The following is a 15,986-nucleotide window of genomic DNA, read 5'->3' on the forward strand; positions in this document are numbered from 1 at the left end:
CTACTGCGACCTTGACTTTCTACTTAAAGCTGTAAAGTGATTCAGGAGGCTGTTGATAGCGCAGCATTTGAACAATTAATTTGGTATTTACTGAAATCCAAAACTTTACAGCATCACCCCAGTGCTCCTATTCCGTGGCACAGCAAATTGCAGGCTACTGATCAGTTACCTTAATTTATTGTTAATATTAGATATATTTTATCCTCCGCATTCAGAAATAAGTATTGAAGTAATTAAGAAAAACATTGAAGTTGCTGAAGATTATAATTGGTGGACTATGAAATAAAGTTGAGATATAAAAAAAGCAATTTACCAGCAATTACCACTGTGAAATATAGTGTACACTAGGTTCAATTAACTGGCAGGAATATTTATATGTGATTTGGACTCCATGGGCTGCACAATACAGTAAAATTAGGCAATTAATGTGTAATTGCATATTGCAAAACATATGTTGTGCACAAGACAACTTTGTCTGAGAATCTTTGATTCTGTTACTTTTTGCAAATAGCCACAAATCGAAGCAGTGAAGTGAATTCTTTGTGCGTCAATTTTCAGTTTATTGATTTACTGACTACGCTAAGCTGTGCTAATAATAAGAAGCTGGGAAAACAAAGACTGACAAACATATGTTAACAGACAGATGATAAATAGGTGCTATTCTTAATGAAATTAAGAGAAGCGAAGAAACACAGCATGCCTCTATTAACTGTAAAGATTTTTCCAAATCCCTCAGTGATGGACTCCCTGCTAGACTGGATCATTATAAAACACCTTTCATCTTCAGTTTCCTGGGGGCTTGTTAGCCACATCTGTATGCTGCAGGCATCCAGTTCAGTGAAGCATAAACACTGTAATCTTTAAATCTTTAGCGGTGTTTCCACAAACAATACAACAACCCTCCTGAAGTCTCAATCACAGTCTGGTCACATGCAAGGGAGTTAGTCGTTAATTCAAGTCACATTCTCTCCAGGCCTGCCAGTGCTTACTGGTAGGTTTACGCTAATCTCTATTTAGATGCAGTCAAACAGTCAACATTCTTGTTTAGGTTCTGTAAATAAATGCTATATAAATGCTATTGTGACTCTCACCTCATAATGTTGGAGCAGTGGCTGTAATCGAGGGATGGTGGCTTTAAACTTTGGTACTTAGCGGCCTAAATATTGCTGTCCTTGTTTTTTTGGTTCCTTTTATAAACTGTAATTTCAGCTTTGCTTTCCACGTGTTTTGATTCCATTTTTTTGCTGTTTCCCTTCAACATTTCACCACTGAAATAATAAATATGGTGTCTGAGCTGTGAGGAAACAACTGTTGGCAAATTTGTTACACTGCTCAACCACAATCAGACATATGGATGTCAAATATAGACTTACTGTGGATCCACACACTGACATGGCAGGAGATATACTCAGAAACGCAGACATAGCAGGTGGCTGCTGTCTGGTAGCTGTTAGACTGAGCCTAATTTTTAGTGAAAGAGAGGAGACTCTCCAGGTGTCACACAGAGTCGTCGTGTGCTCTCACCTGTCTAGGTAACTACTCAATCATGTACTATACCTTCAATTATGATGTACACATCTGCTTTACAGTCTGTAGCAGAATGAGAAAAGTTGGCTTCTAACTTCTGACTAGGGATATGTAGATTCTGTCCGTGGTTTATATTGTTGTAGCATGAAATCAGAGAAGAGTGTGTGTGCAAGATCCCTGTGTTGAAGTCATTCAGTAAGCCCAGAAGGTCAGATATAAGGCCCTAAATAGATGCTGTTTTCACATGGTTGCGTGATAGTGGCAATGCAAATAGGAATCTGGATTAAGTGGAAAATGAGGAAGTGTTCCACTCTCTCAAGCATGTCAGGAACAAGATATGGTCCTGTGTTACTGTCAAAACACTTCAGACTGTCATATCTATTATAAGTCCTGCTCTCTCTCTCTCTCTCTTTCTACTCTCTCATATTCTTTTAAATTTAATAAAATCCAAATTAAATGACAGCCAGCTATATATATATATATATATATATATATACAGAACAAGCAAGCTATATTCACATGACCATAATTAAGTACAGTATTGCCAAAGAGCTCTCTCTTTCTGTCTCTCGTATTCTTTCTCTCTCATGCACATTGATGTGATCATTTCTACGAAAGCATGTTGACATGTTGTGACCAAAAAAGAGGGACCAGTAGTTGGAGCACGTATGAGACACGATGGCAGAGATGGTAGTTGTCTTCTCATTGAAGCACACATAGTGACCTGTTTTTAGCTATCACAATATCACAATCATTTGCACCAGGTGCAGATTTCTGCAACTGCAATTTTACCTGTAATCACACCTTGTCTGAGTTGTTTTTAATTGTGAACCCACCACGTCTTGTTGTGTGAGCAGTACAGCATTTCTAACACTCAAAACACTCCAGTCCAACTTTACATTACTTTGCTCATGATTATACATTAAGGACTAAACATGGCAACAAACAGATAAACAAGGAGGAAGTTAATGCGCCAAACTTGGCTCATTGTTTCTGTTCCCTCTCGGTTTCTGTTTCTCTCTGTGTGTTCTCCAGACGATTATTGCCTTTTAAAGGGAAAAAGAATAATTATTTTCTCGCTCCCAGTCAGTACGTAACTCGCTGGTGAGATTAACTCATCAGTGAAGCAGAGTGGATAGATGGGCGTTTGAAGTGTGGTCATTAGCATGGTTCAGCATTGATGTGAAGGCCATTCATCAAGCTAAATAGAACCACAGAAGCAATAAGCTTCTTTTTTACTTATTTGACATTAACGTTCCACACCCCTGTCCCTTAAATGGCTTGACCTTTATTTTGCTGACATTTTTAAAGTAAAGAAAGAATGGCCTTAGGTAGGCTTCCCAGCTCAACTCTTTAGAATAGTTCCCTGGAGTGGCAGTGCCATTTTGTCTCAATGCAGGCTATTGTTTGCGTAATATCTCTTCATTCATCTTTCTTTTCAAATCGTTCGTTTAAACATTTACACGCTGAAGCAAGACTGGAACTAAATGGTCAGGTTTGTCAGGTTGTCAGGTCAACTGATATTACAGTCTGACCTGACATAACTACATATGCTTAGACAATAAGTGCCGTTTATTGATTTGATAGATTTTTTTATCATGTGGTGTCAGGTCCACATTTTTCGGAGTTGCTCATAGCTGTATTTTCTTTCCTCATTTTGCAGGATAGGGGTGCAAAACAAAATCCACTATCCACAAAAATTTTATTTTTTGTTTTTACTCATACATTCAGAAGTTGATGATGATATGAATGATATTCTTCCTGAAGTAGGGGATGAGATGGTAGATGTTCCAACACACACAAAAAAAGATCACTTCTTCTTATGGTTATGATTACCAATGAGTGATTGATATATATTTATATATTATATTGGCAGCCTAATATAATGGTCTGAACATTTACTGCATGTACAATTCATGTTTCATTACTCCAGGGCTACTTCTGCTTCTATGAGATCATTTATTTTCCACTTCAGTCATACAAAATACAGCATTCAAAATGACATCAAATCAAATATTGTGAAATTCTGTTAATAGTCATACCCTTTTCACATGTACTTCAAAACACAGGGATTTTAAAGTTTAGAATCACTATTTTGTCTGTGCGATTTTCCAAATGAAAATAATCTATTGATGTAAAAAATATTTGTGAAAATCTAACGTTATTCATGCTAGTGCTTTTGTCTTACAGAACTTCTCCTTAATGTCTTAGTTCAGTAACATTCATCTACCTTTGCCTCATTGTTGCAGAAAAAGTGCTGAAGATTTTCTTTTTTAGAGTGGCTGTGAAGTGAGAGGGGGCCATTGGAAAATCCAACTCTTCTATATGAATATTGTGTTTTGTGCCTAACTCCCTCTGGTGCTGCTAAGCACTTGGCTGCAGAATGGCCAATTCATTGTTTCCTCCTCTTTACTTCTGCATACCAAATGTTTTGCATCATACTTTATCCCTTTGTCTGCATTTGGTTTTAAAAGTCAGCTGCAGGCCGTTCTGATTCTGTAGCTGAACCTTGTTATTGTGCAGAAGTTTACAAGGAGAGTTTGGCTTCCAAGTGTTTGAAGTTCTTTTACTGGAATAAGACACCCAGTTATATTGTCCCTTTATGATACCCATGCTTGTTTGTTGTTTGTTTACTTGGTTTGGTCTTCTGCTGTGAATGCAGTGCTGTTTGTTAGCAACAATGAACATCATATGTTCGAGCTTCCTGCTAGTACACGAATGCACCACACAAAAACAGTTAGTGCTTTGAGCACTTCATGAACACTTGCCTCTTTGGTTTGAGTGCAAAACAATCCTAAAAGGCAGATCTTAGACGGATGTATCAGCTTTTATCAAACTGGTGCATTTACGGTTATGATGATCGTGACTGTGCAATAGAGCACCCGGTTTAGTGTGATTGCAGGCATCTTTAGGGGCAAAATGCTATTTTGAAAAAGGTGAAAGCGGATATTAGACATAATATTTATTCAAAGACAACAGCGTGGACAATACTCATGTGACATCTGCTACTGTCCACATCTGCCCCCAAGAGACTCTTCACTGCAATGTTCGCACTCTACCAGCAGTCTTCGTAAATAGGACATCAGTTCTATTTATTTTCACCCAATTTAGTGGCCACTGTAGGCTTCCCTTGGAAACTGTCTCAAGTCCAATCTTTGCTGCCTGTCACCATGGCGACGGCGAGCCTTCAGCCCTGGCCTAATCAGAAGCAGTTGAAAGTGGAGGGATTCTTGAGGGCTCAGATGTAACTCTCTTAATTCTCTGCCTCATAGCAATGACGCACAAATGAATTCTCTCTAAGGAGGAAAAAAACACTTGATTGAGGCTCATAACCCTATCGCACTAAAAGAGAGGAAACCACAGGGGTGAAAAATTAAACTAAGCACACACCTTAATTGCTTTCACATAAACAATTTTTGGTTTTGCTGCACAGTAAAATAAATGCCTGCTTGGGGGAATGTTATTCCCAGCACATTAAAGAATCCCTATAATGGCTTAGGTTCTTTCATTTCCTGAGACACAACAAGCTCTGTAGGATTATCTGTAGCATCACAGGATCTCATTCTTTCCAGGTCAACCGGGTGAAAGTGACAATAAGCTTGTGAGCAGTTCAGTGAACCTTAGGCCAATATACAAGGGTGACTGAAAGACTAATCTAGTTTCACCTCTGGTTTGTGAATGGTAAGGCCTTCTCTCTAAGTCTCTGGGCTATTACAGTGAAAGGAGCTGGCTGTCACTCACTTCTCTTGTGTAAGCGTCCTGACAGGTCTGCCAGCTTGAGCTGCATAGATACCAGTTAGAGCCTAATTAAAGTGGTATTACTCTCCTGCCTCACATCGCAGTGTTGTTTCTCTAACCTTCCTCTCTGGTTTGCAAATCATCGACCCACAGCTCCACTGAGCCTTTGAGCGTCTTCATAATCCAGAGCAGATATTCTTAATTGAAATTATATGATTAGCCAAAGCTGCAGGAGGCAGGTTTCCTCTCCAGGGAACAAGGAAATGGGTCAGCTTTACCTCTGTCTGCAAAAACCCAACCAACACATAGGTACTTGCATCATACAGCATGGGTTCTTGACTGCTGAATTTGCTTATCTCCATTACACTGGGCTTCTACATGTCTAAGGTTTTCCAGAAGTCTGTGTGTCTTTGGAAATCAGTGCATTCACACTGTTTAGAACGTCTACACCCTCTTTGATGTTGAATTATGGTGTATTCAAAGAAATGTCAAAAGATTATTCCATTTGCCCTTTGTTTTTGAGTGGAAACAACATGAATACAATTTGGTTGGTTGGGTGGGTGGGTGTGCAAAGATAAATGCTCAAGCTGACACTTGACATGACTGACAAGTTGTCTTTCAGTACGACTGTACCACAGATCTCAAACCCTTGTAGCACCTGAGAGAGTTCAGTCAGAGCCCCTTATTGTTCAGTTTACACCCTTTAGTGAGACACAGAGAGAGAGAGAGAGAGAGAGAAAGCAGTCTGTTCGTGGAATAATTAGTTGGGTTTAACATCCCATATGCTGAGCTCCGAGCCACATACAAAAAAAATACACACACTTTATGTCATCTCCCCCACATGGAGGCATGCCATCATCACAGGCAACAGTTTTCCCATCCAAATAAAAGCAGACTTGTAGGCTGTGGAGATTTGCCTATATGTGATTAAAGTCATAGAAGAAGCAACAGGTGCAGGCTAATAAGCTAAAAATAATTAACATGGTTTTGTCTGTGATAAATATAACAGGCTTTTCAGTATTTACTCGTGAAGTTTGAAATCATCGGGTCCATTGGCAACTGTGAACAGCAGAGGCACAACACAGATTGACTGGCAGATTCATGGCGAAATGGTGACCACATGGCAAGATAAGAGATGATGAACTCCTAAAGAATGCATAATATCATTCCTCATTTGTCATATACTGATCCATCTGATACCATTGTAGTTTAATGAAGTCCAAGGACAGGCTGATACTTTTACTAACCAGTTTTGTCTTATCTGTATAACCTTGTTCTCAGTCAGGAGTTGTGAGTAATCCCTGCATGTTTTGAAATGCCTGATAAAGTTTTGTCCTTTAATTAAGTAACAGATTCAGTTCCCACTGGGAAACATACAGTACTTTTAATACAGAGAGTTAAACAACAGCATTTTACAGTTTAATGGCGGAAATACACTGGACAGGGACATGGTGTGACACATCTGCCACAGCATGCAGCAGAGTGCATTTATTGTAATTAACTGAAAAGGAAAATCAACTGTTCCTACACTGACCACGGACTATTTACGTCTCTGGTCTATATTTTTTTTCTATACACTTGGCCCACCAACAGGTAAAAATGACTTAGAGCTATGCAAAAAAACAAGTTTATTAAAGATTATTAAAATAAATACCTCATTATATCAGAGGCAATGAAGCACAGCAGACCAAAGTTTGGTGTTTTTACATTTAACATCTGTGCGATCAATAACATAATCATGATCCCATAGACATCCAGAAATTGTGCAAAATGAAAGAAGAAAACTGAGAGGGGGTGAGGGAGTGCGTCTTTTCAAGCTTTGTCTGAATGGAGGCCTCAGACCTTGAAAACCCCTCCGATGCAATCCAATACAGCTATCCTGACAATGCTATTTCTATAATGTTGTCCAGTAACACCTTTAACTATAACCTCAATATTAAACATATAAATGAATTTCCAACAATGTCACCACAAACTGAACATTTTGTGCTTTGTAAAGATGTCTGTTATCGCTGAGCTGTTGCATTGGGATTGCATTCGATTGCAGAGGTATACCTAGTAAGGCAACCAGTGCCACTGGGTGTATATGTCGATTGGGTGTTTTCAAATAAAATGTCATTTTAAAAACAATTTTACAGTTGTTTGGTTTTTTTTTGCATTCTGCTGAGATAGCTCACAGTGGAACTGAAGACAGGAAGAGAGAGAGAGAGAGAGAGAGAAACATGACATGCAACACAGGTCCCCAGTCTATTTTATATGTTGATGGCATATGTCTCAACCACTCGCCACCATGACGCCCCCAAACATTTTTTAAAAAGGTGTTGTTTACAGTAGCCAAAGTAATGAAGCAGCTGCACGTTGTTAGAATTCATTTAACTGGTTATGGGATGTGTTGGTGGAGAATGATGAATTTTAGTTTGTAGCAACTATTGTTTTTACCGTATATGTATTATATGTATGTGATATTTGGAATTTGGTCATTTACTTCTTAACATTGATTATGGGGTTTACATCACTGAACTTTAGTGGTATTCAAACTCTGCATTGATTTTCAAATTTTTGTATGGCTCACAGAAGCTCTTCTCTCCAAGTGTTAAGTGTGTAATCAGTGATTTCGTGTCTTTATTTACCTCTCATAACATAATGGGTGAAAATGATTCTGGAAATCTGCAATTAAAGCACTTCTCAGGATTGTGGTGTGCCTGTGAATAGTGTGATTAATGGAAATAGCATTGAAGAATGATAAGGTTTAGTCTAGACATCATGGCTCCTTGCATGCAATATCGGGTGATATGTTTCATGATGGCTGCAAGAAGAGAGGCTTTTGTCTGACAATATTAACTTACTTTTAGACAAACAACCTTTGATCTTCATTTATAAAAAGTCTCCTCTTCATTATCAGTTGATATATTGGTATTCTTTATTGTGGTAGTGGGAAAACACATAAACATAAACAATGTTGTCACTGTTCATTCAGAAAAGCACCACAGTTTGTCTGCCTCCTCAGCTCGATTGTGTTGTCTGAACTGAACATGAATAACTTTTTCTATGCTGCACCTCATCGTGCTGAATTTTAGATGTATTTTTGATACATTTGCACCTCCACTGGAATACAGAAATGACCTTGAAACTGATATAACGCTGCAAAATGTAACACTCACGGCCAAATAAAACTTGGCCACCAGATGCAGTATGCTTTACCCTGCAGAAAGATAAAGCAACAAAATGTTGTGTTTGGAGTCTGTGATTGTCTTTCGGAGGAGTGGGCAGTTTGACATCAAGGATTGCCTGCATACCGACAACAAGCATTCCACGAGTTTGTTAATTTCCCGTACCAGTTAATATAGAGACTATATTTAGAAGACTGACATGTTACAGCTTGCTCGGCTTTATAGGAGTCGTCTGCACATTTTGCCCACTGAGCCAACTCAGACTGCACATTACCACCACCCCATGAGTTTTCAAGCTGTGAAATTCCTGATATTGTTAGTGCCTCACTGCTCTCTGTGCTCATTGATAAAAATGTCTGGTTTTCAGGCTGAATTTCAGCATTGGTGATGGTTTAATGTTGCATGAAGGCAATATATTTTTCATTTTTTCAGAATAAACTGTAAGTTGCTGATATCACTGGATGTACATACCTACAACAACAGTTGAAGATTTAATTTGATGAATTAATTAAATTACATTTACGTATTTAAGGTTTTCTCCAGGTTTTTTAAAGCACATTGATGAGTGTTACACCTGAGAGAGAATGAAAAATAGCTTTTGTGGACAACTGCTCACACACAGCTGCACTCTGAGGAAAGACTATCTCTCCAATCTAAAAGTCTAAGCAGTCCAGTGACACACGGCATTGTAATGAAATTGCACCAAGATCTGATTATGATTGAGGTGAGGCTCGATTTATAACTCCATGGACCAGTCTCTTTCCACTACTTTAGGCTGCTTTTGATCTCACCTAGCTATTACCTGTCAATCACAGTAATGTGCTGTGGGTATCTAGGCCCATTTTCCAGCTGCTTGCTTTGATGCCCACCAGCAAGTTGTCAGTGCTCTCTATATATACCATGCACTTCTTTAGAGGGCTAATTTCATGCTTGATGAACTTGAAGAACTGCATTATTGATTGTTGTTTTCTACTTTCTTAATAGTGATTATCATTTGTGACTCAAAAGCGGCAGCAGGGCGATAGGGACTCCCTTCCCCTGCTCTTTTCATTAAATGCCAGGCTATTTTATTTTCATGGGTGCTTAAATTCTGATCAAAACCTTTTAGAGGGAAAAAGATCTCCGATTTGTTCTTCCAGTCCTGGCCAGCCCTTTAACATCAAAGTAGTGACCCTGAAAATATGTGAAAGCGTCCTTTTGGTTAATTTTCCCTCAGAGAAAAAAAAACTTGATCAAGAAGAGGGTTGAAAGCTAGGTCAAACAGCAATGCTCAGTGTGAAAGTTTAGTTTAATCAAAGGATATAAATGAAACGGCATGGGAAGGGCAGAAAAATCCAATCTTTTCTTACATTTCCTATCTGTCCCATCTTATTCTGTAGTTGGTGGGTGGTGAGTTTGATCTGGAGACAAACTTCATTATCCAGGATGCGGAAAGCATCGGCTGCATGGCGGAGCTGTTGGAGCACTGCGACGTCACCTGCCAGGCTGAAATCTGGAGCATGTTCACCGCCATTCTTCGAAAAAGTGTTCGAAACCTGCAAACAAGCACTGAGGTGGGCCTCATCCAACAGGTGCTGCTCAAAATGAGCTCGGTGGATGACATGATTGCAGGTATGATAATGGTGTACATTTATTTTCATTTTCAGATTGATTTGTTTTTATCTTAATGTCCAGCAAGTAACATATACATACACAGGTTATGCCTTCTTGGTTTTGGCTTTTAGTCAAGCAACAAAACCATCTGTCTGTCTTGCACCGAAGGTCTTCAACAAAATCATTAAGGAAAATATACTTTCAAAACTATTTAGTTTTACTGCTAGTATTGTTGTAATAGTGCAGCATTTAATATTGAAACTATGGAATACAAGGGACATTTACAGAAAGAAGTGTTTGAAGTATGTTTTTTTAATTTGGTTGATTTTACAACAGTTTTACCATTGACATCCCCTTTTACTTTGTCGGTAAATCCATCTATTCAATTTAAATTCTCACCCAATTTCTTGTCAATTATTGATAAAAGTTTTCAGTTGTTTTGTCTTTTACATAACAGATCCAGAATATTTTAGATATATTTGAAATTAAACTGCAGTTGCTTTTTGCCCCACTAGCAGCAATGTCTTAGGATGTTTTTAAAAAAAAGATTCTAGACTTACTGCCGTGAGGTTTTGTATGGATGTTCATTTATTTAGGGATTAGTAATTATCCAGAGGCTAACTGAAATTGAACTTGACCAACATCTATTTATTAATACAGTGCACAGTACAGTATTTCAATCGGATGGTTGGATTTCCATTAGGTATTGTAGCTGGTAGGTCTAGACTCCTAGTAGCAATTTTTTTTGTCTTGTCTTTAGTCTTTTGATAAATTTAGGCCAGGAATGATCCCCTTAAATCTGTATTCAGGGCACTGTGTGGTTGTCTGTGGGAGTCAGTGTCACTTTGATATTTTGCACTGTGCAAATTACATCCATACCTTGTGTAACCTGTGAATTATGTTTCAGCTGATGAAATCCAAATGCATTTTTCCATTTTTGACACTGTGCCTCTAAGTTAAACAATTTACCATTTAGACATCACTTTGATTTGCAAGTCAGTTTCCATGTAATTGTGGTGGAGGTGTTTCTGTGATAGATATAATGGAATTTCACAGACAATGAACTCAGTGAGAATGAAGCTGAACTAAAGTGAACCTGTTTTTTTATTATCTCAGGAGTTGATGCATATGAATACTTTTTCACCATGAGGACCTCCTGTGTAGTGTGGATAAATTATAATATCTATAAAATATAGCTACATTTTATGATCATCCTCTCTCTCCTCTTTTTTATGTGTGTGTGGTAATGCATGCATGCTATCTTGCCTTTAAAGACTTGCTAGTGGACATGTTGGGAGTGCTGGCCAGCTACAGCATCACAGTGAAGGAGCTGAAGTTGCTGTTCAGCATGCTACGAGGGGAAGGAGGCCTCTGGGTAAGTGATGGCAGGGACCCGATGCAGTGAGTAAGGTAGAAGTGTGTGTTTTGTGTGTAGTTTGACACTGTCACTTAAGTTGCCTCCAGAGAGCCATCACACTGATATGTTCGGGGCTTGTTCTGTTATTGACTAACTGCAGAATGAGGTAACTGACAGTGTATTGACTGCAATCCAAACAGTCAGACAGAAAGCCTTGACTGCCTTGTTATTACTCTTTTCATCACCTGTGCAGCCAAAGCATGCGGTCAAAATGTTGTCGGTGCTGAATCAGATGCCCCAGAGACACGGCCCAGATGCCTTCTTCAACTTTCCTGGTCGCAGTGCAGCAGTAAGTTTTTGCATGTTTCTGTTCTGCAGTCCAAATTATGGAGCCCTGCAGATGATCAGGGTTAAACAACTGATAATTCATGCACACAAATAAATAAGACTGTCTTGTATACTCTTGTGTACTTGGTTGAGTAATGGGTGTCAAAGATCACTCATGTTATGTTCAACAACACAAAACTGAAGTAAATCCATGTATCAAAACCTTCTTTACCTCTGATGTCTGCTGGGCTTTACATGTGTATCACAGCAAAGGTTACTTTTTGTTATACTTCCGTTTTGATTGACCCATTCCAATCCAACATACCTCATAAATCTTTCATTTTATGGTTTCCTATGCTAAGAAAACAGGTGTGAACTTGCTTTTATATGCAGATAGAAAAAGCTCCACTAATACTGTATATACATATATACTGAGTGTAGTAAGAGCCCAAATTAATGAAAGGGTTTATGTATGAGAAAATTTGAGTAACCTACCCTGTGTAAGAAAGATTGACATCGTAGTGTGACTAAGTTTAAATGGCTGCAGTTCGGAGTTGCAGATAGTTTATCTTGGGAGCTGACATATTGAGATAAACCAGATACATAGCAGAGGGAGATGGCAAGCCTGTGACATGACATTACACTTGCTACAGAGTAGAGCATACTGTTTATTACCATTGCAAATCACATGGATTAAAATAAATAAATGATTTATCACATAAATTTCATGAAATGCAATTATTCACTGATGATTAAAGGGTTGTTTTAAACTACTCCCCAAAATCTTAGATATTAATGGCAACTTTACCCAAATGCAAATAGGACTTGAATCGTGGCTGGATTCATTTCAAAAAGGCTGGACACTTGCCATCATAAAATATTCAGCAGGAGCAGGAATTATAATGCCATCAGTTTCCCAGTAACATTGAGGAGGTCACCACAAATTTGCAATTTCCTGTGTTTTATTAAGTTTTATAAAATGATTCATAAATTAGAACGTATATACGTACCTTTTTATTCGTCTTGTATCTTATAAATCTGTTATCTATATTGTCTGTATTAGGCACAAAAGAAACATAAAAAAGTCAGTTGGCCTGTAACACCTCAGTTTTGTGCTATTGCTCCAGTTTATCTCTACATTGTGTAGTTGTTACATTAACCTGCTCTAGTAGCGACAGTGTAGCAGATTATGAAACAGTTGTCTCTCATACTGCATTTTTGAGTCTTTTTTTTTGTTCCAGGCCATTGCTTTACCTCCGATTGCCAAGTGGCCTTATCAAAGTGGGTTTACATTCAACACCTGGTTCAGAATGGATCCCTTGAATAACATCAATGTTGACAAGGACAAACCATATCTCTACTGGTGAGTACACAATTATATACATTTATGCTCCATATTTCCAATGCCCTCAGTACGCTCCTAGCTCTCTCACAGGTGCTTTAAGACCAAAGAGAAGAAAATTACACTTTCCTGTTTTTCATCAATCTAATTGCTTTAGCTTTGTATTAGAAATCATTCTCTCTCTGCAGAGACCGATAAAGCTACCAGCAGCTTTATTGACAAAGCAATATGGTGTCTGATACTCTGTGACCTACAGTGATTTTCCCATCGAAGAAGATTATGACAGAACTTGTTTTTCAAGGTTAAACTAGTTTTACAGATACTATTTTTCACACACTAGCAACACTTACGTAATGTGGTTTGTGAAAGGGCCTCATTTTTTCCAGATAACGTTCATGAATTATAATAGAGAAAGAAGGGAATTAGGTGAGATTATTGAGATTGAAACCCATGGAAGCATGAACTACGGCGACTGGTACTGGCTGTTACAGAGGTGGACGGCTGCAGGGGGAGGCACTGTGGAGGTATTAATTTAGATTTTAATATCAGCCACATAAGACCCACATACCAGCTCTTGCAGGGGCTTGTGGATAATTAGTGCTAAAATCAATAACCCAAAAGTGCAGTGATCTTCTGCAGCCGTTTTTTTTTTCAGTTTATGAGAAGAACTTTGCGAGAAAATCACAAAATACAATGAGACATATAAAAGTGTTGTGGAAGGGAATGGGATGAAAGGGTAGACTTAGCTGACGGGGAAGACTGTTTACATGATTTGGTCAGAGATAACAGTTAGTTCACTGTATCATCTGCTGCTGGCTGCCATTGCTTTACCTGGATCACACAGTTTGAATGAAAGAATCAACTCACCTTGGAAGGACTCGCTCTACGTTCCACTGATGTGTAACATCAAAAAGGAAAAAAAAAAGAAATACTGGCTAAGCTAAGTTGTTGGTATTCATGTGGCAGCAATTCCTCACTGACAGAGTCACAAAAAGCCTGAGATATGCCAAGCTAATCCTGTTTATGCATTGCTCTGAGGGCCTCATAGCTCAGTGGCCGGGCATGTAGACAACAAAAACGAATTGTATCTTCAGAAGCGGACCATGGTTTGCTGCTTTTCACCTGATGTGCAATCACAAGCAGGTTTGTTCAGTGGAGCGTCTTGGCTGGCTCTGCGGTAGCTAGGTGTGGGGCTCTATATCTCTCGCTCCCTGCATGCACCCCACTATATAAAAGCCTAGGCTCTCTTTATCTGCCTTGACAAAGAGGTCTGTTTGTTTTAGATGATCCCAGTGGGTGGTTGTGGTGGTGTGGGGCTTTGAAGGTGGTAGACTGCTATAGACCTAAAGACTGTAGGAGTGTAGTGAGTACATGTCAGCAGTGAGAAAGATGTTCAGTCCAAGCAGGGAAAGAACAGAAAACTAGTGTGGTATTGCAAGGTTGTTTGTTTGTGTGCATAGTGTGGGGCTGTACAGGGTCTGCTGCTGTACACAGGTGGCATTTCCTCAGTGCTGACATTATATATCTTTTATCTACCGAGTCAAGAAGATCAAAGTGGAGGGATTAGACCCTGGGAGGATCACCGAAGTGTGCTCATCAACTAAGTGTTCTTTTCCTTTGTAGTTCTTACCATGCATGCAAAATTTGCGTTGCTGTATTCTCACCTCAGTTTTTTCCCTGTTTTCACTGGATAAATGTAATATCATAGTTCTCATAAGATTTTTTAGAATTACCTGTCAATTACTTCTGCAAATTGCTTTGGGTTTGTATAGCGCAAGGCATTCAAAGATGATGTTGACCCCAATCTTATTATGCAGAAGGAAAGCACTTTTTCACTTCAGTTGTTGGTTGGTATGCACAGTATCATCGAAGAGGAAATATCCAAACAAGTACTTAAGTTCAAAATGCAGACTGCACAACTTGACGGTCAGAAATCTTCTACCTCAGTTGGGTTGAAATATATTTTATTATGCTTGTTCATAGATGAATTAGGTTAAGCCCGTCAAGTTTGCAGCTCATAATATATAATGTGCCTGTCTCTGTTTACAGCTTTCGTACCAGCAAGGGCATTGGGTACTCTGCACATTTTGTTGGTAACTGCTTGATCGTGACATCACTCAAGTCTAAAGGAAAAGGTTTCCAGCACTGTGTGAAGTATGATTTTCAGCCCAGGAAGGTAAGCGCAGCTTTGGCAATCAATCAGTCCATGTGTTTTAGCTATTATACAACATATCATTATGTTATTTTGACCTATATAATTTTCATATGCCTGCTTCAAAGGTATTATTAAAAAGAAATAGGTTTTGAAGCCATTTGAATTGAAATATTGGATGTGTGGATTATATGTGTCGCAAGCAAATACTTCAAATATAAGTAGGCCACGTCTGAACATGAATTATATAAACCATCAAATACCAGTATTGCATAGTATTCCATAACTGTGGCTTTAGATTTCTTTATAAACAAACAGAAATCACAGTGCTCTTTTAAAATGCTCCACAGTTTTCTTACCCCTGACTCCCTACCTACCACCTGTTCTTTTATTGGCATTACAAAGTTGTATGTCTACACATAGACCTGCAGTGTTTAAGACCCCCAGTGGTGTCTTACAGGTGTAATTGGATGTAAATGTAGATGAGAAAATGAAACTTAATTTAGCGTGGAATGTCAGTGTAGTGTAGCTGTCCCTGCAGAGAAGCAAAACAGGCTCAAAGCATGTGTCAAACAATTAGAGCCTTCACCGAACACCTGGGAACAACTATTCATCCCATTCCTACTGCCACAGCACAGGTATCATTTTGTAGAAGCTCTTAGAAGATAAAACATGTTGAATTAAGTTTTTAATTGATTCTGGGTTTAGACATCTGCAGATAAGTGCCATTCTAAATTATCTGCAGGCTGCTTGCACTCTTCCCCTCAGCCATGAATCCTC

The 15,986-nt window shown here is 38.7% G+C and overlaps 1 protein-coding gene across 1 annotated transcript in view; it reads left to right on the forward strand.

Moving 5' to 3' along the window:
• Positions 1-15,986, forward strand: part of nbeab (neurobeachin b) — a gene marked incomplete in the record, with an annotated part of 186,689 nt that overhangs the window by 31,610 nt on the left and 139,093 nt on the right. Inside the window, 5 exon segments of the mRNA XM_035680189.1 lie at positions 9,815-10,046; positions 11,303-11,403; positions 11,639-11,734; positions 12,954-13,075; positions 15,104-15,230. Of these exon segments, the coding sequence (XP_035536082.1) occupies positions 9,815-10,046; positions 11,303-11,403; positions 11,639-11,734; positions 12,954-13,075; positions 15,104-15,230 (678 nt within the window).

This window comes from Morone saxatilis, unplaced genomic scaffold, assembly GCF_004916995.1.
Source record: "Morone saxatilis isolate NCDOM2014 unplaced genomic scaffold, NCSU_SB_2.0 Contig8, whole genome shotgun sequence".
NCBI lineage: Eukaryota > Metazoa > Chordata > Actinopteri > Moronidae > Morone > Morone saxatilis.